Source organism: Fusarium venenatum, assembly GCF_020744135.1.
Source record: "Fusarium venenatum strain MPI-CAGE-CH-0201 chromosome Unknown EDB82scaffold_2, whole genome shotgun sequence".
Classification (NCBI taxonomy): domain Eukaryota; kingdom Fungi; phylum Ascomycota; class Sordariomycetes; order Hypocreales; family Nectriaceae; genus Fusarium; species Fusarium venenatum.
Genome location: NW_027072130.1, coordinates 8,958,970 through 8,986,255, shown reverse-complemented (window position 1 = coordinate 8,986,255; position 27,286 = coordinate 8,958,970). Strand labels below are relative to the sequence as shown.

Sequence of the window (27,286 nt, the reverse complement as noted above, 5' to 3'; positions counted from 1 at the left end):
TATCGGAGTGCGGACTGCCAAGAATCCGCGTTACCGCGCTCACTTGTAAAGCCAGCATTGCTGGGAAGTGATTGGCTCATGTAGGAATCGCCGGGACCCACCCTATAACTTAGCGTTGATCCATCACTTTTGCTCTACTTTAATAAATAATTTGCACTGCGGCTTGCGGACATGTTAACTTTCTTTCTCCGTCATCAATTTTAGCCAATTTGGTGTGTTTTTGCAAGACCATTTCAGTACCATGGCTTCCAAAAGAGATCACACATCCGTCTCATCGGTTCAGGAAGCTGATGAAGTACGGTATGACGAGCAACAAGATGGTGGCAGCAGTGTTCCATTATCCATCATTTCAGCAAGTTGCCATTCGTCTGAAGTTCATTTTCTCTTACTGACCGATGTCTACTTGGTTCTAGTGTGATAGGTGTCGCTTCCGAAAGGTACACATACGTTCATTCATTTAATCAATGCCTATCATGGTTTAGTTTCATTTTCTAAGTCAAGTACCAGGTACGCTGCGACCGGAAATATCCATGTACCTACTGCACCCGCACAGGTCACACTTGTACCTACCCACAAAGGCATAAGCCAAAGGAGAAGCGACAGCGCGTCTGCATATCAGAGATATAGTGAGTAGACACACACCCCGTCTCGATACAACATCTTAGATTCAGCGTTCTAGTGAGAGGAAGATTGATGATATCGCGCAAAAACTTGAAGAGTTTGGAAATGTCTTGGGAGCTATTCAAAATTCTACTCGGATTACTATACCAGCTACTACTGCAACAACCGGTCCATCACACTCAGCATCGGATATATCCGCTACACCGAAAGGTAAAACGACATCTATAACCTTACCCGAGAGCCTGGGTAGCGAGCTCCTTACTCCAAGGTTGGAACATCAGGGAGAGTCTTCCATAGCAGCCCAAGCCACCTTTGCAAATAAATTTCTGGAGGATGCCATTATCAACAAACCGAATGGAATCGACATCGCTGCTGAGATGTCTTCTGTATTGGAGTCTCTGAGAAAGGCTTTGGGACGGGGCTCAAACCACCAGGAACGTGACTACCTGTACCCTCACGCTAGGGACCTTGGATCAGGGCTTCATCTGCGCAATCTTCCTATGCCACCTATCGAAAAAGTATTTATCTGCCTTAGAATGGCCAAAGGTATCTATGCCTTTTGATCTCACTTCTTATTTACTTACCACTTACTGTTTTCTTATAGAAAACGCTCGAGTTCGGTTCTTTTGGAACAATGAAGCAACATTTTTCAGCGACTATTGCGTCAAGGTCTATTCGCCAGGCGAAGCAACTCATGCTGACCTTATCATCGTGAATGGGGGGCTCTATTGGATGTTCCAACTGTGCAAACACGCTACGGCTGACTCCAGTCAAAAGGCCGACTTCGAGACGCAAGCTGTTATCTGCCGGGACAACCTTGAGACCATTCTCGCCAATCTGCCATTTCATCAACCTTCCAAACTTGAGACAGTCGGTTCCATGGTAATAGCTGTACGTGATGCCAATACTCTGTTGTAATATGTTACTAATCTGATCACAGAGTATCTACTGCCTCGAAACATGCAAGCCATCAGCGGCCTGGGATTTTGTCGCAACTGCGTCACATATGAGCCAGACATTAGGCATGCATAGCAAGGTGGCAATGATTCAAGATTCCCCAGAAACCAAGGCGACCAAGATCAAGATTTTCTGGCAGGTCTATGTGTATGAAAAAGGTCTTTCTCTGCGACTTGGTCGATCATCAACCATTCGCGACAGCGATATCACAATTCCGGTCCCGTGTATCGACTCACGATCAGAGATAAGCTACTTTTCTCATCTTGAAAAGATGAAAGACCTGGCACATTTACAAGGCAAAATTTACGATCAACTCTATAGCTCTGGCGCCTTGGCGCAACCACAGCACATCAGAACAACCAGGGCGAGATGTCTTGCGGCAGAGCTTGAAGCGCATTCCAATAGAAAGGGAAGGACTGAGGTATGGTAGCCCAAAAATCATTTGCCGCTTGCTTCCTTAACACGTACTACTACTAACAAAACCACAGACGCTCTACGCAGAAGCTCTACGCCAGGCCACCAGCAACGAGTTCTTAGAGGTTTTCACATGCACCGAAAAGGTGATTCATTTGTCACTGATTTGTTTAGTTTATCGAGCCATACCACCCGAGGCAAATCAGGGCACCATTTTTGGAAGGGAGTGCATCAGCAGTGCTCACAAAGCTCTAGAGGCACACAGGCGATGTATGTCTCTTGTCGCTGAACTTGACAATGACTTTCTTGAAAGCTATGTAAACATGTATGTGCACCTATTCTAGGTGGGGTACACCCATCTCTGACACTTTTCCACTCTTGCAGGGCCATATTACATTCTCCGTTTGTTCCTTTCACTGTTATATTCTGCCATATTATCGAGACATGCGATAAACACGACATTGATCTTCTCGAAAGCGTCATCGAGGCTCTGAAGTCTGCTACGGATAGCGTTCCTTCTTCTGGAGTAAGGAAAGAGTATCACCTGTTCAAAGCTCTTTACGATGCCGCCTGTAGTTACATTGAAGCTAGATTAAGCAAGGCCCATCTAGGATTTCGCACTTGGGAAGACGCGTCTTTACCCGCAACCGTGCTGTCGCCAGCTCACCAACAGCCTGTTATCATGACGCCAGTCTCTAACTTGGAAGGTTCAGAGGCGACCGTTGGACTGTCGATAGATGGGACTGCTGAATGGATGTCTCAGTCTTTTGAGATGCCCAGTGGGGCAGACGTTGATCAATATGGCGCACAGCTTGGAAATTGGTTGCATATGAATAGCCAGATGATAAGAGCATTAGAGGATAGCTACTTCTAGGGTGGTATGATAAAAACAAAAATGACTAGATTTCTTTTTCTTTCGGCTCTTAGGTATAGATTGATATATAATATGACCTGTTGGTCCTCAGCGATGTGAAGTGACTCGAGATAGGCCCTGGTCCCTAACCACAAAGTGAGATCTGGAATTACTACAAATAAGGTTAACTCGACCCATTATGTTATCATTTAATCCAACGATGTCAATGTCCTTCGGATAAGATTTTCTTTTGAATAACTATAATCTAATCCTATTTGAATGCATATACAATTACACTTTGGCATGTGTTTAGATTAGAGTGAGTACTTGATGAAAAGCACCCAAGCAATGACAATCATGGCACAAACAAGTGCAATTCCTATGATAGTTGCCAGCTTTGCAGGTTTGCGACCAATTGGCTTTCGAAGCTTACATTCCTGTTCCATTTGCATGCGTTTCTTCTCACTCATAATAAGAATACCTGCAAGATATCTGAAACAGTCGTCAGTAAGATGCTTAAGTTTGAGTCTCATAGTAGATTTTAACTTACTTCCTATCAAGGATACCATAGAATAAACCCAGGCAAAACTCCAATCCTTTTACGGCCACAAAGAATGCAATAACCCGCTCATATATGCCATCCGGTGTTATGTCCTGCAGCCTTCCAGCGATCATGTCGACAATGACGCTTCCACTGTTATTGAATGCCTTCCAAATTCCGAATACGAGCCCAAGCTCAATTTGGTTCGGTACTATCAACGGGATGGAAGCCGGGAAGGGTAGAGCATTCATGGTCGACGCTACAGAAGCAATAACCATAGACCCGAGGGCATTCATTTGGATAAATCCGATAAGGTAATAGACTAGAACTTAGGTAGCTGAAGTTAAACTGGCAAAGGTCATTCTATAACCGAATGAGTCGAAAAAAGAACCTATAAGTAGTGCACCGACGACAGGGATAAACTGCTGCACGGCTTATGTGTAGCCAGCAATCTGTTCTGTAGAGACACGAGTCTCAGTGATAATGTCGGCATTGAGCCCGTTGAAGTCGCCTACCACACCGGCTTGCAGTATCTGAGTGCATGCTACTAGCCAGAAGAAGCGCGGCACACAGGTAAGGATAGCCCATCTGGGTCCAAACCTAGATCTAGTTGTGCTCGAGGGCATAGAGGCGTCATCACCTCGCTCTCTTGCCTCCTTCATTAATTGCTGACCAGTGGGCATATGTGTCCATGTTGGCTGGCTACGCGCCCACCAGACGCAGGTTTGCGAAGCAGACGATGGCAGGAATCCAAAGGGCCCATCCCCAGAACGAAGAAGCATCTCGCATAGGAACAGCCGTAGCTTTTGCGATAAGTACAATGAGTTTGCCTAAAAGACCGGAAGTGTCAGTAGATGGCTACAATTTGCATCGTTTCCAGATTTAGGATTTAAAACAGACCAATTAACAAGTCCAGGCCATACACCAGACCAAGTCCTCTGTGTTGAAACCAATGCGCTGAAATCTTGTCATATTTGTTAGTACTTACGCACAAAATAGTTCTGTTCTTTGGAAAGGCATACCTTGGACATACACGTCTCAATGACTGTGCTTCCAAGTCCCATAATCACTCGACCAGTTACGACAAGGGTAAAAGAGTCTAGGTTCGAGCCAGCTGCTGATACTACAGCACCGATAAAGATGGCGATTGAGCATGCCATTGGGCCCCTAGCCATAGCAAATGAGTTAACAAAGTGGATTCTGTTGCATGATTATACAGATTCCAATGATTTCTAGGCGATCAAAAACTAAGAGGATCTTACCATTCAACACCATAATGATCAAATCCCCATCCACCAATGATAGGAAAGACTATGTTTACGAGGGACGTAGCTGGTTGGTGATATCGAGTTGCTTCTTCAATGTGCTCTTGAGGGTACCAAGGGTGTTTTCCGAGAATGATGAACCCCAGGACAGAGCGACGCCGCATATGAGAGCTGCAATTTTCCAGGTCAGAGGAAAATCTTGGGGTTGTTCAGCAGCCTCTGCTGGACTTTGAGTCTCTTGCGCACTGCCTTTTTCATCAGGCTCAGACAATGCGGATGTGACGATGCCGCCAGCAGCCGCCGGTCCTGCCAGTGGTATCTCGGTAGCCATATGAGACGGGTGATGAAGGGTCCAATTATGTACTCTGAAAAAGAAATGAGATTGATGGATTGGGTAAGTGTTACTGGCATGAATGGGCGGCGAAGTGTGGCTCTTATTTATTAGATGTCGCTCGCCGATCAGGTAAAGAATTCGCCAAGGCCTACTCTGCAACATCATGCATACGCTAGTAAATTAAACACACACCCTCCAAAATGTACAAGCGCCTCCGACTAGACATCCAAACCCGACCCATGTATCATGCGTTCTTTTGTGTCATCCTGATTTCTCGGTGTGGGTACTGTAGTTCCAGCCGAGCAGGAAGGTCATTCAGTTCCCTCAGTCGCCGAGTTTAGCTCAGCTGTCAAACAGGACTGGATTGTAGGGAAGCGGGCCTTCTTGTCATCGCTTATTTGGAATGCATTTTCTTATATTGTCTAATCTAGTTCTAACAACTGTCAAAGGCTTCGCAGTGGACATCTATTCTAAGACCTCGCGTGTTCTGCCATTTATCTGCTGATTCGACCACAGCACACATGAGTGATTTGGGCCCACAAGACACGACGAGTACTCTTTGGTGGCATCCAGCTGTTCCCAAGGCTTTGCTAATTACCTTATTAACATTGAGCTTCTCAAAAATGACATTCAATATATGCTCAGAGGTAGTTTGATGGAGTAATCCACATATATCGCCCATTGGCGAGATGGTATCATAATTGAATCTGACTTCTCTTAATAAAGCTTCGCTCTCTGTCTCGCCTAGAAAGTGCTGGCGTTCGGAGGCGGTACAAATTGTCGCGGCTGAGTTAGATCCCAATTGCTCGCCTGTGACATAGACCTTAAAGCTTGGGGGATGCTCGGCCTCGGCAATATTAACCAAGTGGCGGCGGAACCAGTTTAACTGCTCTAGTAAGGTGTGAGAAAAAGCTTTCTGGTGGCTGTGGCTTGACTTGTACATACCTATGCGCTTCACAGCCCATACAAACTCGATAGATTGGACTGCGACCTTCTCAGGTTGCATCATAATGCGATTCATGAATCCAAAGGTAAAAGCAGCTCCGCTTCCTCCAGCAACAAGAACCAGCTTGTCGTAATGGTTCACTTCTGGCAGTGATCCGTATGGCCCATCGATAGATGCCCACAGAGTAGTCCCAGGGTGTTGACTCGCAAACCTTACAGCAGCTCTGGTAAAGCCCTCATGCGACTTCATCACGAGTTCCAGGCCAGAAGAATCGTTACTAACGATAGTAAATGGATGATTCTCATGGGTTCGAAGTCTTGGAACCCATAAAAAGCAGTGAGATCCCGGCAAAGCAGCTTCAGTGCCAGGCTTCTTGAGTATCACTCGGGTTCCTCCATATGGTAGAGGATAGAACGTAGCCGAGTTATTGACGAGGTTGCATGACAATCTGATCAATCGAATGAGGCGATCCAATGCCCACATACTGAAGACAATGAGCATCACCAGCGGAATCTTTTTCGCCCAATTCGGCCTATGCAGCGCTGTCAAAAGAACAACGACCAGAAAGCCAATAATGTGACTAACATAAAATAGCTCATAGTGGTTGTGTCTGAATATCCCCATTAGTAAGACAAACATAGCAACACCGGCCCCGATACCTGCGATATCCTCCGGTTTTAACAACTGCACTAAGCGGCCTTGACGTCCGAAGTGTATCGTGTATACAGCAGCGTGAAGAAGCACGAGGGATACAGTTGTATAACCGACAATGCGATGGAATACATTTAGTTGGCTATGCGAAACAGCTGCTAAAGGGCCCAACGGTGTGTTTTTGAGACCAAAAAAGACACACAGCGCCATGTTGCCGACACACATCCTGGTACCTGTCAGTCACACGTTAAAAACCATAAATAAACATTCCATCTTACCATCCAAATCTAGAAGACCAGTGATTCAATAGTTGAGGCATCGCAAGCATGTTTGAGCAGAAAGCGATGTTGCCGGCAAGGTATATGCTGATTATCATGATAAACCCCAGAGATGGTCGCTCAAACCACTTCCAAGGGACATGTCTCTGAAGATTTCTAGAAAGAATGTGAGTAAACTGTTGATAGAATTTCCAAATTTATTTGCCTACTGGAATACTAAGAGACAGGCCTCGCGCCCATAACTCGATGAAGATACCGGTGTTTTCAAATGTGGAGATTTGATGCAAATCTTGCGTAGCCAACGGGCGGCAGTAACAAAAAGCATGAGACCACATAGGAAAGCGGCATACTTGGTCAGTGCCTCTTCATTCTTGAGCTGCTTGGTAGTCGGCGGTTTGAGTCCTTGCATTTCGGTATATGGGACGTCTTGACGGCGGACGTGGTATGACGGAGGAAGAATGAAGTATGGGTATGAACCGGCCAGATTGATAAGATCGAGTTAATTTCCGATTGATAAGTTTAACCAGGCTTTCGGTCAAGAGGCTAGGCGTGTCATCTTAGACCCACCTCGTGATCCTAGTCACGCTGCATACTGGTCAAGCTACGAATACTCCTGATCCAGCTGTGGAAGTTCTGACTGGTAGAAAACTCGGCAGGGAGGGTGTTATTAGTGTTCGCAATTTCAACGCGCGTTAGATCCATTAGCTTGTCTCTTATCAATCTTACTTGGTTCTTCCATCGGATGAGGTCCCAGAAAAGCTAGAGTGGACTAGGCTGTCTGATTTCTCGATTTGATAGGTTGCGACCACGTTTGTGGAGTACGACAAGGATTGTTGACACGTTAAATTATTCACAGTGGAACTCCAGCTCGGGACAGTGAATAAAATCTTGTCGCAACAGGTCGACCATGATGGAAAGTTCTTGCAGATTTTCTTCCAAGGTGAATCATATGAGACCACAAAAAGAGATGAATGACAAAAACATATTACCAAAGTACATTGTGTCTAGTGAATAGCTTAGCCGTTGCATTAACCAGTTCGCTGCTTTATCACTTCTTTATCCTGGTGTTGCGGTACAGGGTATGTTCTTTTCAATTAGCTTGACCATGAGATACTTAATCCAAGAGATACGATCTCTAGTATTGAGGTATAAATGAACTGCTCTGAGTTACAAAGCTGCATCTCTAAAGCACAAAGACTCCAATTGAGACACTAATTAATTACCATAGTGATTTCCACTCACAACCGTCTGAAACGATTCGGTCCCTTTCGAGCGTGAGAGATGCATCTCGGAGTGATAATCGGAGATAAGGCCACCGATAAGATAGGTGATAAGATAGGACGGGCCGAGCTATTTTCGAGCATGGATAAGTCCGTCTGTCTGCATAGCTGGCCATCACATCAAGTTTCCCACATTTGCAATGTGCTTAGCAGTATAAGGACCCCACAATTTGTTTATGTGATTACGACGCCAGATATATCACTGAGACATGTTCACATCTTCGATCCACCAAAGGATAACCCAATTGACCACCGCCAAAATACCCAATAACCACAACGGTAACCCGACAATGTTGTGAGCAAGACCCCAGCCGAGCATTATACCGCCCACGGTCGGCCCTATGATTCGGGCAGCGCTCGAGATGCTGGACGCCAAACCGTGGACTGTCCCCAGAAGATTCGGGCTTGGTGCTGAGTCGTTGACGAGCATCATAGTCGCTGGGTTAACAAAGGTTCGAGACAGAACTTGCAAGGTAAGCACGGCCGATAGACAGGCCCAGACCAGAGCGTCACTGTCGGGTAGCAGAACAAGGTATGGCAGCAAGAAATAGGCGACAATGCTGAGCGGCAGGAAAGTACGATACGATTCTCTAACACCAAGCTTTCCGATGAGCCTTGGATACACAAGGATTTGCAGAGGGATTCCAATCATGCCAATGGTTGTGTTGGCCAGTCCCATCTTCTCGCTCGAAAGTCCAAGACCGCCGGTGAAGCGGAATGGCAAATGAAAGTCCTGGCCGACGGCTTTCGGTGTAGGGAGAAGACTGAAGAACATGGAATTAAAGGCCGATACGTGCAGAGATTGCAAGAAACGTTGCATCATGTTGAGACACACTTTTCTGGTCAAGACGTCCCGGAACGAAGGTTGAAACTTGTCTTGAGGTTCGGCAGGTATTTCGCCATATTCTTGATCTGTGGATCGATTTATGAGCAACCCCGACGGATCCTCTGTGCTAATGGGATCATAATGATGGTTTTCAGTCTTTTTCCGTAGGATGATACGCAACAAGAGGTTGCCAAGTCTGCGTCCAGGGTCTGGTCTGTGCCGCAGTTGTGGATGAGTTTCATCGAGGCCCAGAATAACCAAGAAAAACGCCATTGTCAGGATAGTAGAACAGAAAATGTTTGGAAGCGCATAAGGGAAGTCCTTGAGCCATTGGACGCCGTTAGAGCCACCCAAGAACGAACCTGGCCCGAAAATGCTGGGGAGGGAACGAACAGGGTCCGCGAGGAATCCTGTTAAAAGTGGCCCAATGATGACACCAACGTTGAAACACATCGGAAGTAGGAGAAAGGCTCTAGTTTGATGTCTGTGATAAACGAATCAGCTGCTTTGCAGACCATGTAGCATAAAGCATCAGCAAAACCATACCGTTTTTCTGTCACTACCTCGGAGACCATAGTCCTCAGGACACCAATATTTCCATTAAGTGCACCAGCACAGAACCGAAAGAAAAAGGCAGCATAGAGCGATGTCGAAAAACCCATTCCCAGGGCCGACATGGCTGAACCACCAAGTCCAATCATCAGGACGCGTTTGCGACCCAGCCGAGGATTATCAGCAGCACGACCCCACCACATGGAAGTGAGGCATTGCGCAGCCGCAAAAACAGCAGTGATGTATCCGACTTGTTTGGGAATATCTGAAGGATCAAGATCTGGATTGAACCATCGCAGCTGGTAGAACAGATACGATGCCAGCGATCGCTCGCTTAATGGCTCAGCCAAGCGGGCAAGTAATATGACAGCCAATTGCCCTTTATTGGGGAGTGATGCCCAAGAGACGGGTCGAGGTTCTGCTGGAGCATCTGATTGCTCCTCGTGACCCTGCAAAAGAGGCGTCTGATCGGATGCCTCTGATGTTTGACTGACCCTTTGGGGTCTACGGGACGATGCTCCGCTCATGGCTCAGTGCGAAGCGTTAGGTATCGATGGATCGCGTAGTTGAATCAAGGACAAGATATGAGATGGAAGAAGAGAAGAGCTTTGTCAACGAGCAGAATTAGAATTGGTCCAGAGAGGATTCCGCAAAGTAGGTACAATGTTACATTCATGCTACCAGTGGGTACCTGGCCTCTAGTCCTTGTTAGCTTGTAGGATCCACAGGATCAGATAACATATCAGGACAGATTGATAATTGGTTCAACTGGAATGTGGTCAGCGACACGCGTACTCAGCCGTAAGCGGACCCGAGAACAGCGGATGGGAAGACAATCCTGCTGATTGAGAGTATCAACCGTTTCTCCATTGGAGCTTTAATCTCATGCACAATATTGCGCAATGGAAACTTGCCTCTGCAGCGCAATCCATACCCTGGCTAAGGAGTACGACGAGGTCCAGGCCAAAGAACTGATCCCTGCACTGAACCGCCACCTGAAAGATCTGCGACATTTCCTAGCGCAGGCTAAATCGCTCAGTCGCTCAGTCCAGTATCAAATCACACCGCGAAGCTAACGAACCGACAAAACCCTTTTCGTAGACTCGGTTGACCTCACCTCTGTCAATTAACTATGTAAGAGGCTTGACCAAGATGTCGATGGTTTCTGGGCAGGCTCGGATGATCGTGTTCATCTAGAATTGCGTCGACGGCTTGCCTGTGTGGTTATATTTCTCCGCTCCAAATTGGACGCTCAGGAATTGGCGTCTCCTCAAGTGGCTGAGGTATTCCCTGGACTGCAGAACTTCGCAGACATACGTAAATGTGGTAGGAAGTATATCCAGATATCTTGTTAAAGAGTGTTCGCCTGCCACAAAGACGATGGAGAAGTCGAGCAGAGTGGTGCTGCTAAATGTGGACTACCTGTTGACCTTGTTGATCTTCTATGTGACGAGACAAAGCTCTCTGAGATTATAGCGGGCCCATGGATTACCAATCGTGTCCAAGAAGACAATTCCATATCTTGGTCATTGTGTCCTGAGCTCATGTCAACTTTCGCCGATATCTTACTTGCCCCAACAATAGAAGAGCTTGAAACTACAGCCATGAAGCTCCTCTGTTTTGTAACTCCGCTATGCTACGAGGGAAACACTGACTGGTAGGATCTACCTATGCGTTATCCATATCCTACTTACAAACTTGCAGGTCACCATCATTGAAAGAAACGGTATGGCCAATATTTGAGCGGTTATTGAAAACGTACAAGATACCAGTGTCGTTTAGGACCCAAGTCATCGAAGTCGTTCTGTACTTTGGAGAGAGAGACTCGGTTGCTATCCGCCTCGTCGCCGTCAAGCAGGCCAAGATCTTGTTACGAAAGACAATGCCTTACTATCTTCACGCTTTGGTTGTACTCTTTCGTAGCATACTCTTCCGAGTTGATGCAGATCTTGCCAAGTCAGAAGCCCACATACGCGATTTTATGTGGCATGGGCCACGCCCAGTAACTCGTCGGGATCATGCACTTGAGGGTCGCATTCATATTTCGCAGATGGAGAACGAGATCAAGTGCTACGACAACGACGTGCCGTCATGTGCCTACAAGTGGGAAGCGGGGCAACCACTGTCAACTCTAGATATGGAAGTTACTTTCCGACTCCAAAGTACAGCCGCACGATACTTCCAATCCATTGGTGATTTCGGTGCAGCCAAGTCTTCACTAGAGCAGTTTTTATCACTAGACTTGATAAATCCTATACGTGCGAACTCATGTCGCGTCTTGGTGGGTAGATTGGGTGATGTGTACTGCGAAGCCGGAGAGTACCTCAAGGCCGTTGAGATACTCAAGCCAGAACTTGATCGTATTGACAAGTGCGACCGCATGCGTCGTGGATTTCGAAGACTTGTGCTAGCTTCGGTGGAGGCCAATATCGGATCGACAAGATTAGACACAGCTGAGTCGATACTCCAGGGTTTTTTGGGTGACCTGCCTAATGGGCCAGACGATCTTCACGACCAGCAGCTACACATGCGGATACTACTGGCACCAGCACGCATAGCCCGTCTGAGAGCAGACCCTGTTGAAGCCGTGCTACGTTGGAGATTTGCTCTTGAACAAGTTAATAACATGCACACTCTCGGGTCAAGTGGTGGATTTATAGCCGCAGTGATCCACTTGTCTTTAGCACACGCGCAGCTTTCCCTAGGGGACAAGGATGGCAGCCATCACTCATGGACAACTGGATTGAAAATTTTGACTAACGAAAAATGCGAATTTTGGATCCCAGTTGTGCCTACTACATGGCTCCAGAAGGTAGCTGCCGACATATACTACTCACAAGGCTGGCCGTTTCGTATGATGCTACCTGGTGGGGAGCCAGATGTGACACAGCATTATTTCTAGTATGCTCTTAATAGTATGTAGATTTTGTATCCTCCTGGCTAAATAGAGCCTTTCAAACCTCAAGTGCCTTGAACAAGAGTTTTCGAGACGGATCCGGAATAGACTATAACCCTGATTAGTATATGTACCGCAACTGTGGCTACATTGACTTACCATATGCGCAAACTCCATGTTAGGATACCTCTTGGTCTCTGAGCCAACCAGCTTAACATCATATCGCAGGAGTGCATGGGCCAGAATCATCTTGATTTCGTTTGCGGCAAAAAACCTCCCCGGACAAGCATGCTTGCCGTAACCAAATGTCAGACTGCTCTGGTTCACACTGACAAACTGGTTGTTTGCTGCCTTTTCCATCGATCTATCATCCTTGGCTTGTGTGCGAAGTCTGTAGAACCTCAGTGGGTCGAATTCGTCTGCGTGTGGGAAGATGGATGAGTCAGAGTTAACTGCAACGGCAGGTATTTCAATCGTTAGACCAGCTGGAATAACTTGGCCGTTGGATAAAGTGAACGGCTTCAAGACCTTACGCTGGAAGGAAGCTGTGAGGTTCGGATTAGTATCTGAGAGCTACGAAACCTGTGTCGTGGCTTACCCATTGTCGCCGGATGAACTCGGAGAGTCTCTTTGAGGAAGCTGTCCATCTTCTTCATGGCCTGTAAAGCATTGCTTGTAAAGACATCTCCACTTTGAAAGAGCACTTCCCGAACCTCCTCTCGCAGTTCTGCCTGTAAGTCTGGCATGGCTGCCAAATCATAGAAACTATCTTCAATTTAGCGACTTATCCAAGTTGAAAAGTGCAAAGACTCACGCGTTGGTGGCAGTCAGTGTTGTAGTATGTACAGCTGCAAAGGTAAGGCCCAGTTGAACCTTGGCGAGGTTCTGGCTGTTCTTGTCCGGAAACTTGTCTTTTCCGTCGATGAGCCACTGTAGAAAGTCATCTGGCTTCTCGTATGACATGTCAGCCATAGCCTCTATTCTTGACTTTACCACAGGCTGTAGAAAGGCCTCAGCTTCTGCGATTCGTTGGTAAAGTTTCGTGACTTCAGGCTGCCTGTGGGCTAGAAATGGTCGTAGCCATGGTCGCATGTTCTGCACGACTCGTTGGGCACCCATGACTTCCATAGTATAATTGATGGCTGCATCGAGGTATTGTTCGGAACGACAAAGTTCTGGGCCGATGAATACGCGACCTGATACCATTCCGACGATACGAAGGAGGCTGTGGTGGATGTTGACTTCTGTCCAGTCCTCACACGAGGGTATAGAAAGCTCTAGGGATTGTCTGACTTCATCGGCAATGATTGTACTTAGTCGAGCTATACAAAGTCAGTGGATTGGACAAGATAGCTACTCTGGCTATCGGAGAGTTTAATTCGCAATTTGATGCATACTTACATAGTGCTGGAGTTAGTTCTCCTTTGATAGTATGCGGGATGATGGGTACCGACGTCTCGATCTTGGTGTACTTGGTCTCCATTGACTATTGACTGGTGAGTGGATGCATACAAACTCCCTCCGGTATTACTTACCTCGTCAACCGCAGCTTCCATGCTCAAAGTCGTATCGGGCAGCTTTTTCAACTCAGGAAGAAAATCAGGTGAAATGACAATTGTCGGAGAAGCTGGATAATTAGTATAGTCATTCTAAGCGTTTGAATCATCGGTACCTACACTTGGACGTGGTAATCATGAAAACGCCATTCTTGAACTACTCAACGGTGAGCTATCTTCATATCGTATATGTAAATGGACATTCTTACCTTTTGGTACCCATCGGAGTATAACTTTCGGGCCCCTCCTAAGTACGCTTTCCTGCGCTTTTCTGTACTCCCGAGCTCTTCTCCAACGATTGGGATAGTCCAAAGTCGCAACACGCTTCCAATCTTTGGGGCGATGGCGGCTACAAAGCAGACAAGGAGTGCAGTGAGAAGTACTGGCCATCGGTTGGCTGCAATATCGACTACAGATTGTGTGTTGCCCATGGTAAAGGGTGTAGGATAGGTGATTAAGATATATTGTTGTGTAGGTTGTTGTATCTCGACCAGGACATAGGAGAGCAGCCCAATGTGGCTATCTTATAACTTGTAACAACAGCTACTGGTCGACAACGCATGACCAGATTTAGAAACGGCCTCGGGAAGATGGCCATTACCGGTAGGCCTCTGCGTTACTATTAATTCCCCACTACTGCGTAATAAGGCGGATGTGATTAGCCTTTTTGTCATTGCGACACAAGATTATCATTGATAGACTACATCAATGCTGAAAGGAGAAAAGAGCGTTACATCAGGAGTGTAACTGCATGGACACGCGTATTGTCTTAGCTCACTAAGCTCAGTACTGTATCAAGCTAGTGGACTTGGCATACCAATAATAGGTAATGATCGAACTCTAAACCCCGGAAAATAATTAAAAGCGAGACCGAAACCGATACCGAAAACTTTAGATTAATCTCGACTGACCGACTTAGTCAATTTGTTCCACTTCATCCTCGCTCAATAATAGCATAACCCCGAGCGAATCCCCCACCCTATGCTCATCCAATGAGTACATACCTTGGCAATATTCCTCAGGAGAGAACAACCTCGCAGTTAGTAATCGTCTAAAAGGGCCCCCACGTCATACCATGCCGCCTCGCCTAGGTTACAAGAAGTCCCGAAGGGGTTGTTTTATGTGCAAGCAACGCCGGGTCAAGGTATCCTCTCTTGTACCTACATGCATAATTATTTCTAACAACGCCTTTTAGTGCGATGAGAACCAACCGTGCACTGCGTGTGCGAGGCACGGGGTAATTTGTGTTTATGCGGATGCTTCGGGTGCACGATCGCGGTCAAGAGACCCTTCCACTGAACAGGTCAGTCGTTATCATACTCGCTGTAAATAAACATGTCTGATCTAGTAGTGTAGACCCGCTCTCAGGGAGAAACTTCCCGGCAAGGCGACGTGTTGATATCCGCTGTCAGCCCAGATCCATTGCCATACTTGGCCAAGTTTATGAAAGGCCAGGAGCCCATAGAGCAGAGTACGTGGCTCACGGACCTGGAGCTAATGCATCATCATTCAACATGCACTTATCTGACTTTGCCACGCGCTGATGAACTTCACCACATATGGCAGATTGAAATGCCTAAGCTAGCCTTGCGTCATGTTTATCTGCTACATCAGGTTCTGTCAGTTTCTGCATTTCATCTCGCCTTTTTGAATCCAGATCGCCCTGAATTTCCTGTATGCGCTTCGCAACACCAGAATGAGGCTATTAAAGGTCTTCGATCAGCGATTGGGTCTATTTCACAAGATAGTTGCGTAGAAATATTTCTCGCATCTTCATTACTCTCCATCGGCGCTTTCGCTGGTTTCAGTACACAAAATTCAGGTCAACAACCCGGCATCGATGACCTTTTGGATGTCTTCGTTTTAACTCGGGGCATGAGTGATATCTTAAACAAATATCAGACGACGCTCAATCAAAGTAGACTTGGGGGTCTCTTTTTAAGAGGAAGCCCATGCGAGTCGACGCCAGTCCTTACAGCTGTTATCGCCCAGCTTCGACAGATCACTATCCCGGACAACTTCGATCTTGCAACGGCTTCTTTATGTCAAGAGTCTATCATGTCTGCCATCACTTGGACTGAGAAAAGTATTGAATCAACGGCCAATCCAGATTTGCGTGTCGCCCTGACATTGTGTTTGTCTGTGAGTGCGGAGTTCTTAGACCTTATTAAACAACGAAACCGTATTGCACTTTGTGTTCTCGCGCACTACTGTGTCGTGCTAAACCAGGTTGGAAGATCTACCTGGTATATGGCAAAATGGGGGAGATTAGTTGTTCTAGATATTTGGAAGGAGATGGATCCACAATGGAGGTCGTTACTTCAGTGGTGTATGGAAGCTGTTGAATGTGAGAATTGTGTTGGATGAGCTTTTTCTCTTTTTTCTTCTAGATTTTAAATCACAGAGGAGAATATATAGGAAACAAGTGACAAAATCAGTAATGGCATAGTTTCCACATCCGCATTGCGCCAACCTCAAGATATCCCCCGTCTAAAACCCATCCCGTCTTGATCCTCTATCTCGCATCTTAAACTCGATCCGAGCCTTGTGAGCGAAGAGTGTTGAATGGCTCAGCTTGGTCCTTGGTCAAGCTCGAGCCACGATGGACGCCGTGCTTCTTTTCGAATCGCCAATCCAAATAGCATACGACAGCAAGGTATTTGGCGACGGGGCTAATTTGTTAGAAAGCTGTTAGATGTATGGGAATGAGAAGAAGGCATACCTAAGAATGCCGGCCAGTACAAACACAACCCAGCCAAGGACACAGCTTGTTCCGATACAAACACTGGAATTTCCGCGAATCATCATGAAAGCAACAGCAGCCCAAAAGACAACTTCCATAGCGTTGAGGATGAAATAAGCCTTGAGGCTTCTCCAGCGTCGGAAACGGCTGATATGCTCGGAGAGTATTTCATAAGAAATGATGATGAGAGACTTGGCACCCTTGGAAAATTAGAAAAATGTACTTTTTAGTCGTATAACTGACTTACCATGCCAAGACCCATAGTAGTGGAGCGACCGGGAGGTCTGTTGGGAAGTAAAAGCCGTGCACCAGATAGGGAAATGACCGCGATGATGAGAATGATCTGGACAATCTGGAGCGGGAGCTTATTTCGGAGGGTGAAGAATGGCTCCATTCTCTTGATAAATGTAGGAACCATTGTGAAGGTTTGAAGAAATGTACAAGTCTAGAGATTGTTGTGGGTAAGATGAGAGAGCTGATGTTGAAGATGTTGATGATACCCAAAAGCAATGGCAACACCAAGAGTTTATAAATATTAGCAGTAACAGCAAGTCTCCAATTCAATTTGATACATGTCTTAGAAAACTATAGTAACGCGGCAGTGTTGGATCTGCACAGCCCAAGCATGCATTTCCATGTTACTCTAAACTAAGCACTAAAGTAATGATAAAACTCTAAGAGACGTGTTAAATCCAAGCCCAGCTCAAAGCTCAGTCTGGAAGTATTGAATCTGAGTCTTATCTTATGCAAAATCAGGCTCTTGATTGGCTGCACGGACCGGTCTCGGTTTCGGTCTCGGTTTCTATTTCGGTGGAGAAGAAATAACTCGCGGGGTCTCAAATACTTCAAAGCCCGACTATGAGTATCAAGACCGTGCTTCGTAAACTACACGCATCACTGACGTTTCTAGTGGCTGTGTTATTTGCCGAATTTCTTCAAGAACACTGCTAACATTGGCTCGGCAGTCACGGAAGTCACGGCAGTTCGGGATGGCCTAATTCCAATCTAGTTACAGGTTATACCACAATCTTTCGCTCTATTCGCAGCCCTGTTGTTTCTATTTTTAAAGAGATCAGCTCTTGTATAAAGTAGAAGGGATATTTATAACTGTATAATAACTATGGGAAAAGAGTATCTAAACTATTTCTCAGCAGCTGTTGCATTCTCACTCTGAATTAGACGCTGGGTAGCTGTTTCAGTAGTATGGAATCTCCAAGCCTTGATCTTACGCTCAAAGAGTTCGTCAAGCTCGGCGGGCGATCGACTGAGAGAAAAATCAGCTTTTTTCCACAACTTGCTAGTATTCAACGTTACTCACCGGGCAGTCTCGGGCACCAAGAGCCATGTACCAATGACCCATGGAAGGCCAACTCCAGCGTAGAAAAAACCAGTCTTGAGCTTCCAGTCCCATTTGTTAGCGTTGACCATGTATGGTGTGAGAACAGACATGACAAGGCCACTGATGGAGTTGGCAGAAGCTGCGAAGCCAGAAGTATATGGTCGAAGTCGTTGCGAGGATATTTCCCCAATGTAACCCCAACCCGCAGCTCCATTGGCTGAGATACCGATGTCTATAGGCAGAACATTAGCTTATTATTATTCATGGAAATATATCATAGAGGACTCACTCCAGAAACATGCAAACAAGACAAACACATAGGTGCTGGCGTCGCTTTGAGGAGCAACTCCTATGATACCAACGATCAGGCAAGAGATCCACATTAACGATGTAGCGCAGCAGGCCATGCGGCGACGACCGAATCTGTCGACTCCAAAGACGGCTAGGATAACCACGATGATCTGCAGAGATGTAGTAATGGCCTTGATCTGGAAGGGGTCGGCCAGACCAGCCTGCTGGAAGAAATAGGTACCAAAACTGCCAAAGAGGGCAAGACCCAGGAACTGTTGTGCAACAATAGTCCACATGGCGGTGATAGTACGGCGACCGTTGATGCCTTTAAAGATAGCCAGCCAGCTTTCGTTTCGTTGCTCGGCCGCCAAAGCCTTTTCGTGCTCAACGTTCAAGGCAAGGAGTTCGTAGTGGCGATCGACATCAAAGTCTTGAACTCCACGGTAAAGAAACCTGATACTTTTCTTGGCCCTCTCTTCCTTCCCAACAGTCGCACACCAGGAGGGTGATTCAGGAAGAAAAACGTAGATGATGGCCATGACTCCGATGTGCCCCCACTGAGTATACACAGGTGTAAGCCAGTTGAAAGGGTCAGTTCTGTTCAGCTTCTGGAGAGCTACGTGGGTACAGAAAGAACCAGTGGTCCACCAGAAGCTGTAGAGCATCAACATACCACCACGGATTCGCGTTGGACTGATCTCTGTGATGTACCCAAGCAGAGTTGCCTGCAGGCAACCTACACCAGTGCCAGCGAGCATCTTAGCTCCGAACCAGACCGTCCAGCTTCGGGAAAGTGATTCAGCCAAAACACTACTCATGAGGATAGTCCACAGAGTGTACATGGCAATCTTGCGACCGAACCCTGCGACCACAAATGAGATGCCAATCTGACCGAGGATCTGACCTACGTTCTGGCCAGCGCTCCAAGTCGCAATGATATTCGAGGCGAGGAATTTGTCACCCTCTTCGTTTACCGACGTGGCAAATTGCTGAACAAAGCCTTTGTTTGCAATAATACTTGCTTGCATACTAAAAATCATATCAGCGGAATGTCTTCAAGGACAAGGGTATATATCATGCATACGCAATTTGGTAACCATCAGCTCCGGCACTAAAAGCAGAAAGTAGGCAGATGAACGACGCCATCTTGAAGGTTCGAACAGTTTCCCAGAAGGACAAGTTCTCGTATCCAGAGAGCGCTTGGCCCTGTATGGCGGCTTCGGCAGCAAGATCACCATGCTTCGACGCGGTTTCGGCATGGTGGAGAGAATCAACACGGACATGATTGTCAACAGGTGTTTTAGGGTCGCTAGGAGCAGCCATAGTGGTGGTAAAGCCAATGCTTTTTATGTTAACTAAAGAGAAAATTGAGGCGATGTGCTTGATTGAATGTCAATTTGATGGCCAGGCTCGAGGCCATTTCATATAAGAATCCTTTGGTGTATCATTGAATCTTGATCCTCGCTTCCCCATGGGGTCAATAAGACCAACATGCGAGAACCCGCGTATTCAGCATTAGCGCACTTATACCCCGCAGGTTGGTCAACTGGAGTATAAGATCGCGCGTTGTAATTGGATAACTTCCTTAATCCCTGCTAATGCGTCTCTGACGGGTTTTCCGCCCAAGTTTTCCGACGAGCTGAGAATGCATATGCAAGTGTCAGCTAACTACTTGGAAGACCTTGTATCAAGGGGATCGGCGAGATGTTCCGAGTTGTGTTAGTATCTCATGAGTAAATGCTGTTTTTGAAGGTCACGCGAGCCAGCCACCCTCTTTACAGGAAAGTCTGGACCAAATCGAATTCCGACAGGTTTTCCTTGGGTGCTTTGGTTTGACGTACTCTTAAAGCCATAATTGGCATGTATTAGTAACAGAGCTTTGTGGCGCGCGCCACCGAATTTCAAGAGTTGATACGGTATGCCATATGCGACCTACGAATAGTTTAGATCTTGGACAGTGAGCATGTCCCAAGGGTATGAATTGACGACTGTTGTGGCACCACGCTTAACCTGAGTTATAACTATTGATCCCATTGCTATTGGGTTAATCTTTAGTGGTCTACGTAGCCTTCAAAAATCATGAACGCGATATGTCTCTCGACACTTTTTAGTGATATGCATTCGACGGAGCTCACTGACAATGTCTAAATCGCCTGGATTGCAGATAACGAAGCTATTTTATCTGGATCTCTACTTGTAGTCTATCCTTTTGAAATGAAATCTAGGTATGCAAGTAAATCTACATCAATTGTCATCAACCTGTCTTCTTCGCTGAAAAGTCTTTCGCAAGTACGTTGCTGAGTTTTTAGGCGTGCGTGTTAATCCGCTCTCAAAGTCAACATGAACAATACCAAATTTTGGCTGGTATCCAGCCGACCATTCTAAAACATACAAGTTAGCATAGCATTTAAAGTATGATCAAAGAACAGGCATACCGAAATTATCCATGAGCGTCCACACGTAGTAACCCTTGACAGGGATGCCATCGCTGTATATGGCTCGAGAAATAGCATCCAGGTACAGACCAAAATAGTTTTGACGAAACTTGTCATCAATCGCTATCTTGAGATCTTGCTCTCCAGGGCAGGGACATCCGTTTTCTGTGATAATAATAGGAAGGTGGTACCGATTCCAGACCCAGTTCAACAGCTTGCGGAAGCCATTAGGCGCGACACGAAGCCATTGAAATTGCGAAACGGGACCTATTTCCTTACCAGCTTCGTTTACTGCTCCTTCCTCGATGTTGCCTGTCCAATCGTCTTCATCAGGGGGATCAGGGAGAGCACGGGCGAATTTTGTCGAATAGTGGTTCATGCCATAGAACGAATTGAGAGCAGCTGTCTCGCGGAGGAGCTTGCACTCTTCGGTGCTAAAATGGGGTAGTCTATCACCCAAATAGTTTCGCATCGAGGCAGGATAGTCTTGTCCTAGAAAGATCGGGTCGCCGAACCAGCCAATGTAGAACTCAAGTCGTTGCTGCGCTGCATCAATATCGGCTTGTTTATTGGAGTAGGGTTCGTAGAAATGGCTGTTCAATACGATAGAGATCTCTCCCTGCTGTGCAGGCTTGAATTCTTTCACATAGAGTTGAACAACAACAGCATGTGAGATGACCAGTGTATGACCGACACGCCAGGGCTCGTTCTTTGTGTCAAATCCATCCTCTGCACGATGTCCAGGTGCAAGGGTTCCGTTGACATGACCAAAAATGGAGATGATGTACGGCTCATTATACGTGATCCATTTCTTAACGCGATCACCAAAACGTGCAAAACATAATCGCGCGTAGTTGGCAAAATCGGCAGTGAACGATTCAGTATCCAAAAAAGCCTTATAATGATCGTAAAGAGCCTGTGGCGCATCCCAATGGTATAACGTCACTACGGGCTCAATCCCGCTCGCCAATAATCGGTCGATGAGGTCGTTGTAGAAAGCTATTCCCTTCTCGTTGATCGGATCTCCGCGGCCTCCAAGTGGGATTATGCGTGTCCAGGACAGAGAGAAGCGATAAACGTCGACACCGCATACCTTCATAAGGTTGATGTCCTCGGATACTCGGTTGTAGTGATCGCAGGCTACATCGCCTGTTGCTCCGTTCGTCCGCAAGGGCTCGAGATGTGTGTACGTATCCCAAATGGATTGACCTTTTCCATCTTGGTTTGCACCGCCTTCGACTTGATACGCGGCGGTAGCAGTACCCCAGCGGAAATCTTTGGGAAGTGGGAGCTCGTGTACGGTCAGATCGTCGTTGTTACTTCCCGTGCCTGAGCTGGTGACCAAGTCACCAGCCTGGAACATAGAAGCCTCTTTGGACATTGCAACTGGATGGTAAAAAGCAAAAGAATTTGTGAAAAAGGAACGAAGTAAATCGGAAGTAACCTTGAGTGGGCTAAGAACTAAGAGGCTTTTCTTTCTGTCACAGTTTCTATCCTCACAAGCCCCGACCGCACCATCCCACTTGATCTTCTTTGCCTCGTTCGAGCGAGTGGAGTTTATAGCAATCACATGTGGTTAGTTCTCTATCTTTTGCAGCAGTTGCTGATGGATTCTTTGACGCCATAGGGTACGTGGAATTTGCGTTGGAGTAACTGGCGGATCTCAAACGGCAAGGTCTTACCCTACAGAAATTTGTTGTTAGTATACCCCCCCTTTATTAGAGTCTCCGTCGGAAAACTAGTCGGATTATGGTGGAGCCTGATCTCCAGTTCCCCGCATTTGACCAGTCTAGTATACAGGGAATTATGAGTAATTCACATTAAAACATGTCACGAGCGAACTGCCATTATTCTGGGTTTGGGGCTAGAACAGCCAGCACGATGCCTTGTACTCTTGGGTCTCATCAGTATTCCACAAGTTGCAGATCCACGTCTCAACGCATTTCCCTGGCAATCCGTTCAATCCGTACTCTACCTCAACTGGAGATTGAAAAATGAAAAAGGGCATGTCAGATGAATAATTATCTTCTCGCACCAACATGCCAAAGGACCGCGATATAGTGTATCTTCCTATAACTACGATTTATTTTTTCAATCATGAATTCCTGTCTGTGGCAATGTGACATTGAAAGCGGGGTTAGACCCGGAACGAGGTTTAAAAAAACATGCTGGGCCAAACCATCACGTTCTAACCCACAGAAAATGCGCAATTGATACCACATCTATGAGACCACTGTCAGCCTGTATAACATGCCGGTATGCATCGACCTCGATTTCTTGTGGAATATTGTCTCATACCAAACACTATAGTGATCGGCGGAAAAAATGTGATCGGTCTCGACCAGGTCTAAGCTGCAATTTCTGCATCAAGAGAGGCCTCGACTGCGTTGCAGTCGTAAACGACCCTGTCTCCAATACTTTGGAAAGCCATTATGAACCACTTGGTAGTTACATAGAGGATGGTCGGCCTCGTCGTGTCTCCTCGGTGGTTGTACATGATGCCGCGCTGGCTGAGGAGTTAGCGAATCTCTATTTTCGGTATATACACATTACATTTCATAACATCTTCCATCGCGAAACTTTCATGGCTCAAGTCAGAGACTCTTCTATCCCGAAGATTCTGTTCTTTGGCATTGCAAGTCTGTCAGCGCGTTACTCGACTCATCGCGTCTTTGCATCTACCACGCCGTGGGACAGGGGAAGACCGTATCGGGACGAGATCAAGAGATTGCTCGATTTGGAGCATACTTCATTAATTAGTATCCAAGCTTGTCTATTGCTCGCAGCAAATGCTTCGGTCGAAGGAGATTCTAGAACGGAGTCGGTCTATCACGCAATTGCTTCTCGCATGGCCATGCTGTTGGATCTTCCAAACTTACCAACCGAGTCTCTTCTCGAGCAGGAAATCAACAGAAGAGGTAACTTGATCTAAATCTAAACCGAAAGCTATTTTCTGACTTTATTCACTAGTATGGTGGTCTCTTATCACAACCGAGACATGGTCAACTGCAACCCAATCTCTCCCTAGGTTTATACAACCACGGGACGCCATCCCGTTGCCTATGGACGAGCGCGAATTTGCTTTGTTAACCCGTGATACACCAGCAGCGTCGTTTGAACCGTCAAATTGTGTATCACCTGCTTGCAACTTCGATCCTCAATCTTTGGTCGCACAGATGATCCGACTTAACCTCTTGCTTTATGATATAATCCTCTTTCTCAACTCCCGAATGATGGATGAACAAGGCGAACATTCAATCATCAGAGAATACGATCATCGGCTTCACGACTCTCTCGATGAGTGGGCTAGCAATATACCTCCAAGACTTCGTTATTCTGATGAGAATGTGACATATTGGGCTGGCAAGGGCTTCGGTGCCATTTTTATTATACTGCATATCAATTACAATCATGCTGGCCAACTACTATTCTACCAACACCTGTACTCTACTCAAGAACAGGATCAACTTGATGACTTGACACAACAATTTGCCGAGCGATGCAAACAGCACGCAACAAATCTATGTGACCTCATCTACAAGGCGAAGCAGCGATCAGACACGGCCGTTCTGTATCCGCTTGCTGGGCATATTCTATGCCTGGCTTCCACAGTCCAAATCCACACACTTCTCTTCGAAATCGACGATGATGAGATCGCCGCAGCTAAGATGCGGTTAGAAAGAAATTTCGAGATGATTTCATCAATGAACAACTACTGGCCTATGAACCATATATCTATCAGCCGGTTGCAGCATTTTCATAATGCCTGTCTTCGGAGCAAAAACGACTCATTTCGTCCAGACGGTTGGATGCTTCGATTCTTATTAGGCTTTACGCAGTATGTTGATGATAGGGATGAAGTTTGGACGTATGGTCATGGGGCGCTAAGCGAATTCCAGTCCCTGAGAAATCTCTTTGCTATTTAGCCTATAACTCACTATAGCCTATTTACCGTCCGAGTAACAGAATCGTATATGCTGCATCCTAAGTACCACTAGCGGGTTGGACGTACTCGATTCCATCAAGAACAGTTGTCAACGTTCCGTTGGACTCCAAGAGATTAACGCTGACGTCAATCTCCAATTCATACCCATCTCGACTTGTGACTTTGATCCCCTCCACTACTCCAGTCTGCGTGATGTTGGAGAACCATTCAACACGGTCTTTCCATACATTAGGAAGTAGCTTCCACTTGGAGACCTTTTCGTACCCGTCGATGACATAACCTTCTTGGTCTGAATAATCGCTATAAGAGGCTGAGATAGTCCGAATGATGCCAGTTTCGGGGTCCTCAATGAAGGAAACCTCAGCAGCGCCTGACAATTGACCTTGTAGTGTGTAGTTGCCAGCTGGAATCTCGTATTGCGCTGGTGTTTTACTACCTGTGGGAAAGGGTTTAGCCCATGGGATAAAATCGGGAGCCTTAAAGACTGGCGCTGGTTTTGAAGGCTTAAGAGATGTACGACGAGCAAGCATTATTCGGTAGTTGCGTCCTCCTTGGGCGGTGGAAACTGGGCATGGGAGAGGATTGGCACCCCCGCACGACGGGGAAACCACTAGTGCTTGCCAATATACAATCATTGTGCTGTCGGGAGAAAAGGCTGGATCAGCTCTGCCATTCCAGTTGGGATCGTTGGCACTTCCATCGCTCCCGTCACCATCGGCATTAACCTGCTGGCCGAAATGATTCCCGCTGTCTCCGTCGCGACCGATTAGGATTGGTTGAAAGAATCTTCGCGGTCCGTTATTACGAGTTGACGAAGCGAGGGCAACAACGAGGTAATCGATGATCGGAGGGATCCATCTCATGCCAGACATAAACATCTGGCGACCTACAACACGCGTGTCCATAGCAACAATCCATTGATCATCTTGGGACATGGAGACCGGGTCAGTATAGTCGGGATGGCTGGTAAGGCGGCGAACAGCCCCGGTGGTCAGGTGGACAGCCGAGACATCAATGTTGTTAGCTTCCACGGGAGATCCGATATAGATAATCTCGTCACCCGAACCGCTGAAACCACGAAGCTCACCAGGCGTAATTGCACCATGGTTAATGCGTAGTTTGTCATCATCGACGTACATAGGCGGCTTGCCATTTGCATCAACGAGAATGTTCACATCGACCAAGTCGTATCGAGGAACAAGAGGATCGCCAACCTTTGGATCTTCGTTGAACTCTAGACGGCCAAAGTAAGTGAACTGGCCTCCAGTACCAGTAAAAGAGCTCCAGCCCATGTGTTGATCATCAGGGTGAAGGCGCATCTCTCGAGGAGAGCCGCCTTTTCCAGTCCCATCGGCAGAGATGGTCCAATGGATGGGATGGATGTGAGTGATATTCGGAGTGCAGGCATCGCTAGCCAAAGGGTTTCCACCACAAGAGACAATGTTATGACCCCATAGCGCTTTGTCGCCGCTTCGAAATACATGAGGATAGTCTTTCTGCGGATCGACCCAAGGGGCATTCTTGGACGGAACACCACAGGTGATACATTTCCATGGATCACCGTTGGAGAAGTTGGTACCATCTGTGCTGATGAGGATCAGATGTTCACCATAGTAGATGCTCGCTGGGTCTGGAGCTGCAGGAGCACCAATGAAGTCGACATTTACCACAATGTGTCTTCCATCAGGCGTGAAGTCTCCTGACTGGAACTGTTGCTCTTCTCCAGCATCTCTACCAATGCAACCTGTACCCCGGGGGTTGATCTTGGAGGTACAAGCACCTGTAGCACTGCTTGAAACTACAGGAGGCAAAGGCAGCTCGACCACATCGATAGGTTCTGGATTGGGGGGCTCTGGAAAATGGGGCGAGTATTGTCCTGAAACAGTGGGTGCCAACAGAGTAGCACCCAGTGTCATGGGCAAAATTGGAAGAAACAGCATATTTTAAGAAGTTCGAGTGTAACCAGTATGAATTATAATGAGGCTTTCTTAACTTTAACAGTGGGATTTAATCTATGAAAAAGGGCTTCTTGATCGCTAACTTTATAGTTGCTAATTTGCCTAGTAACTCAATTTTTCTTGTGTACTCGGATAATATGTCAGCCGCGAGTGTCTTCGTATACATCCACCTTGAGCGTGTCATTGTCCGAGCAGTCGAATTAGACTACACAGCTAGGGTCTAACACAGCAGGGTCTGTAATTGTTTCTCAAGCAGATCATGACCAAGAGCAGGTAGACAAGGGTTGTCAATACTTAGGGTAGTGATCGATATTACAGCCCCTCGATGTACCATAACCGTAACCCGGAGAATACTACAGGTCCTCGCGGTTTGGTACTTACCCCATACTGTCCTTCGTCACATGGGGAATAGAAGCCACGGGGAGAGTATCGTGCTTACAGAGCGGTTTTGAGAGCCGAGGTAAGTCAAAAACAAAAATTCAACGTCGGAAATTCTGTCGGAATACTCAAAGAGGTACACAACCCCTTCTAACATGGAATTGTAAGTTGCGGGGTAAGATCAAAGCAGAATACGAGGCTGTATACGAAACCGCGTATTGGCCGC

At 46.7% G+C, this 27,286-nt stretch overlaps 12 protein-coding genes across 12 annotated transcripts; 4 read left to right on the top strand and 8 right to left on the bottom strand.

Moving 5' to 3' along the window:
- The first annotated feature begins 166 nt into the window (after positions 1–166).
- Positions 167–2,931, top strand: EDB82DRAFT_502435 (putative fungal-specific transcription factor). The gene is made up of 8 exons (XM_065608678.1): positions 167–352; positions 414–437; positions 508–626; positions 680–1,167; positions 1,226–1,512; positions 1,562–1,999; positions 2,067–2,317; positions 2,377–2,931. Exons 1-8 carry the CDS (start codon positions 242–244, stop codon positions 2,864–2,866), a joined length of 2,208 nt encoding a protein of 735 aa, XP_065465142.1. The 5' UTR covers positions 167–241; the 3' UTR covers positions 2,867–2,931.
- Positions 2,932–3,008: 77 nt separating this feature from the next.
- EDB82DRAFT_567395 (uncharacterized protein) lies at positions 3,009–4,982 on the bottom strand (the record flags this gene model as incomplete). Its single annotated transcript, XM_065609846.1, has 8 exons — positions 3,009–3,337; positions 3,396–3,645; positions 3,736–3,819; positions 3,856–3,992; positions 4,093–4,216; positions 4,287–4,350; positions 4,409–4,553; positions 4,708–4,982. 8 exons carry the CDS (start codon positions 4,980–4,982, stop codon positions 3,160–3,162), a joined length of 1,257 nt encoding a protein of 418 aa, XP_065465141.1. The 3' UTR covers positions 3,009–3,159.
- A 338-nt stretch (positions 4,983–5,320) lies between these two features.
- Positions 5,321–7,363, bottom strand: EDB82DRAFT_502427 (ferric reductase NAD binding domain-containing protein). The gene is made up of 4 exons (XM_025736557.2): positions 7,070–7,363; positions 6,861–7,016; positions 5,931–6,808; positions 5,321–5,876 (listed from the first exon to the last, which is right to left on the bottom strand). The coding sequence occupies exons 1-4, from the start codon at positions 7,267–7,269 to the stop codon at positions 5,419–5,421; spliced, it is 1,692 nt and encodes a 563-aa protein (XP_025587152.1). The 5' UTR covers positions 7,270–7,363; the 3' UTR covers positions 5,321–5,418.
- A 536-nt stretch (positions 7,364–7,899) lies between these two features.
- On the bottom strand, positions 7,900–10,375 carry EDB82DRAFT_502425 (major facilitator superfamily domain-containing protein). The gene is made up of 2 exons (XM_025736556.2): positions 9,513–10,375; positions 7,900–9,450 (listed from the first exon to the last, which is right to left on the bottom strand). The coding sequence occupies exons 1-2, from the start codon at positions 10,043–10,045 to the stop codon at positions 8,340–8,342; spliced, it is 1,644 nt and encodes a 547-aa protein (XP_025587151.1). The 5' UTR covers positions 10,046–10,375; the 3' UTR covers positions 7,900–8,339.
- Positions 10,376–10,897: 522 nt separating this feature from the next.
- On the top strand, positions 10,898–12,420 carry EDB82DRAFT_430339 (uncharacterized protein; the record flags this gene model as incomplete). Its single annotated transcript, XM_025736555.2, has 2 exons — positions 10,898–11,175; positions 11,223–12,420. Coding segments are annotated over 2 exons (1,476 nt in total), but the record flags the coding sequence as incomplete, so codon positions are not given.
- A 26-nt stretch (positions 12,421–12,446) lies between these two features.
- On the bottom strand, positions 12,447–14,712 carry EDB82DRAFT_557057 (cytochrome P450). The gene is made up of 8 exons (XM_025736554.2): positions 14,180–14,712; positions 14,091–14,127; positions 13,950–14,041; positions 13,816–13,900; positions 13,229–13,736; positions 13,013–13,179; positions 12,574–12,959; positions 12,447–12,523 (listed from the first exon to the last, which is right to left on the bottom strand). Exons 1-8 carry the CDS (start codon positions 14,399–14,401, stop codon positions 12,473–12,475), a joined length of 1,548 nt encoding a protein of 515 aa, XP_025587149.1. The 5' UTR covers positions 14,402–14,712; the 3' UTR covers positions 12,447–12,472.
- A 171-nt stretch (positions 14,713–14,883) lies between these two features.
- On the top strand, positions 14,884–16,426 carry EDB82DRAFT_446773 (uncharacterized protein). The gene is made up of 3 exons (XM_065607803.1): positions 14,884–15,114; positions 15,166–15,273; positions 15,327–16,426. The coding sequence occupies exons 1-3, from the start codon at positions 15,046–15,048 to the stop codon at positions 16,335–16,337; spliced, it is 1,188 nt and encodes a 395-aa protein (XP_065465140.1). The 5' UTR covers positions 14,884–15,045; the 3' UTR covers positions 16,338–16,426.
- Positions 16,427–16,497: 71 nt separating this feature from the next.
- On the bottom strand, positions 16,498–17,131 carry EDB82DRAFT_429470 (uncharacterized protein; the record flags this gene model as incomplete). The annotated part of the gene is made up of 3 exons (XM_025736551.1): positions 16,498–16,642; positions 16,693–16,913; positions 16,961–17,131. 3 exons carry the CDS (start codon positions 17,129–17,131, stop codon positions 16,498–16,500), a joined length of 537 nt encoding a protein of 178 aa, XP_025587147.1.
- Positions 17,132–17,796: 665 nt separating this feature from the next.
- EDB82DRAFT_446770 (general substrate transporter) lies at positions 17,797–19,868 on the bottom strand. Its single transcript, XM_025736550.2, has 4 exons — positions 19,428–19,868; positions 18,342–19,372; positions 18,032–18,284; positions 17,797–17,977 (listed from the first exon to the last, which is right to left on the bottom strand). The coding sequence occupies exons 1-4, from the start codon at positions 19,664–19,666 to the stop codon at positions 17,854–17,856; spliced, it is 1,647 nt and encodes a 548-aa protein (XP_025587146.1). The 5' UTR covers positions 19,667–19,868; the 3' UTR covers positions 17,797–17,853.
- Positions 19,869–20,481: 613 nt separating this feature from the next.
- EDB82DRAFT_576140 (glycoside hydrolase superfamily) lies at positions 20,482–22,453 on the bottom strand. The gene is made up of 2 exons (XM_025736549.2): positions 20,779–22,453; positions 20,482–20,724 (listed from the first exon to the last, which is right to left on the bottom strand). Exons 1-2 carry the CDS (start codon positions 22,157–22,159, stop codon positions 20,588–20,590), a joined length of 1,518 nt encoding a protein of 505 aa, XP_025587145.1. The 5' UTR covers positions 22,160–22,453; the 3' UTR covers positions 20,482–20,587.
- A 458-nt stretch (positions 22,454–22,911) lies between these two features.
- On the top strand, positions 22,912–24,733 carry EDB82DRAFT_199586 (uncharacterized protein). Its single transcript, XM_065607196.1, has 2 exons — positions 22,912–23,696; positions 23,749–24,733. Exons 1-2 carry the CDS (start codon positions 23,003–23,005, stop codon positions 24,702–24,704), a joined length of 1,650 nt encoding a protein of 549 aa, XP_065465139.1. The 5' UTR covers positions 22,912–23,002; the 3' UTR covers positions 24,705–24,733.
- Positions 24,437–26,664, bottom strand: EDB82DRAFT_462594 (uncharacterized protein; the record flags this gene model as incomplete). Its single annotated transcript, XM_025736547.2, has 1 exon — positions 24,437–26,664. One exon carries the CDS (start codon positions 26,662–26,664, stop codon positions 24,763–24,765), a length of 1,902 nt encoding a protein of 633 aa, XP_025587143.1. The 3' UTR covers positions 24,437–24,762.
- Between the last annotated feature and the right edge of the window lie 622 nt (positions 26,665–27,286).

Coding starts and splice junctions, on each gene's coding strand:
- EDB82DRAFT_502435 (XM_065608678.1), top strand. CDS start 242: ATGGCTTCCAAAAGAGATCACACATCCGTCTCATCGGTTCAGGAAGCT. Junction 1,513..1,561: donor TCGGTTCCATGGTAATAGCT/GTACGTGATGCC, acceptor ATCTGATCACAG/AGTATCTACTGCCTCGAAAC. Junction 2,000..2,066: donor ATAGAAAGGGAAGGACTGAG/GTATGGTAGCCC, acceptor ACAAAACCACAG/ACGCTCTACGCAGAAGCTCT.
- EDB82DRAFT_446770 (XM_025736550.2), bottom strand. CDS start 19,666: ATGGCTGCTCCTAGCGACCCTAAAACACCTGTTGACAATCATGTCCGT. Junction 19,373..19,427: donor GCTGATGGTTACCAAATTGC/GTATGCATGATA, acceptor TATGATTTTTAG/TATGCAAGCAAGTATTATTG. Junction 18,285..18,341: donor CTTGTTTGCATGTTTCTGGA/GTGAGTCCTCTA, acceptor TTCTGCCTATAG/ACATCGGTATCTCAGCCAAT.
- EDB82DRAFT_557057 (XM_025736554.2), bottom strand. CDS start 14,401: ATGGGCAACACACAATCTGTAGTCGATATTGCAGCCAACCGATGGCCA. Junction 14,042..14,090: donor CATGATTACCACGTCCAAGT/GTAGGTACCGAT, acceptor CTAATTATCCAG/CTTCTCCGACAATTGTCATT. Junction 13,901..13,949: donor TGGAAGCTGCGGTTGACGAG/GTAAGTAATACC, acceptor ACCAGTCAATAG/TCAATGGAGACCAAGTACAC.
- EDB82DRAFT_446773 (XM_065607803.1), top strand. CDS start 15,046: ATGCCGCCTCGCCTAGGTTACAAGAAGTCCCGAAGGGGTTGTTTTATG. Junction 15,115..15,165: donor GCAAGCAACGCCGGGTCAAG/GTATCCTCTCTT, acceptor AACGCCTTTTAG/TGCGATGAGAACCAACCGTG. Junction 15,274..15,326: donor GAGACCCTTCCACTGAACAG/GTCAGTCGTTAT, acceptor CTAGTAGTGTAG/ACCCGCTCTCAGGGAGAAAC.
- EDB82DRAFT_502425 (XM_025736556.2), bottom strand. CDS start 10,045: ATGAGCGGAGCATCGTCCCGTAGACCCCAAAGGGTCAGTCAAACATCA. Junction 9,451..9,512: donor GAGGTAGTGACAGAAAAACG/GTATGGTTTTGC, acceptor CGTTTATCACAG/ACATCAAACTAGAGCCTTTC.
- EDB82DRAFT_199586 (XM_065607196.1), top strand. CDS start 23,003: ATGAGACCACTGTCAGCCTGTATAACATGCCGGTATGCATCGACCTCG. Junction 23,697..23,748: donor GCAGGAAATCAACAGAAGAG/GTAACTTGATCT, acceptor TTTATTCACTAG/TATGGTGGTCTCTTATCACA.
- EDB82DRAFT_576140 (XM_025736549.2), bottom strand. CDS start 22,159: ATGTCCAAAGAGGCTTCTATGTTCCAGGCTGGTGACTTGGTCACCAGC. Junction 20,725..20,778: donor GACGCTCATGGATAATTTCG/GTATGCCTGTTC, acceptor TGTATGTTTTAG/AATGGTCGGCTGGATACCAG.
- EDB82DRAFT_502427 (XM_025736557.2), bottom strand. CDS start 7,269: ATGCAAGGACTCAAACCGCCGACTACCAAGCAGCTCAAGAATGAAGAG. Junction 7,017..7,069: donor GCCTGTCTCTTAGTATTCCA/GTAGGCAAATAA, acceptor CATTCTTTCTAG/AAATCTTCAGAGACATGTCC. Junction 5,877..5,930: donor ATGGGCTGTGAAGCGCATAG/GTATGTACAAGT, acceptor ACACCTTACTAG/AGCAGTTAAACTGGTTCCGC.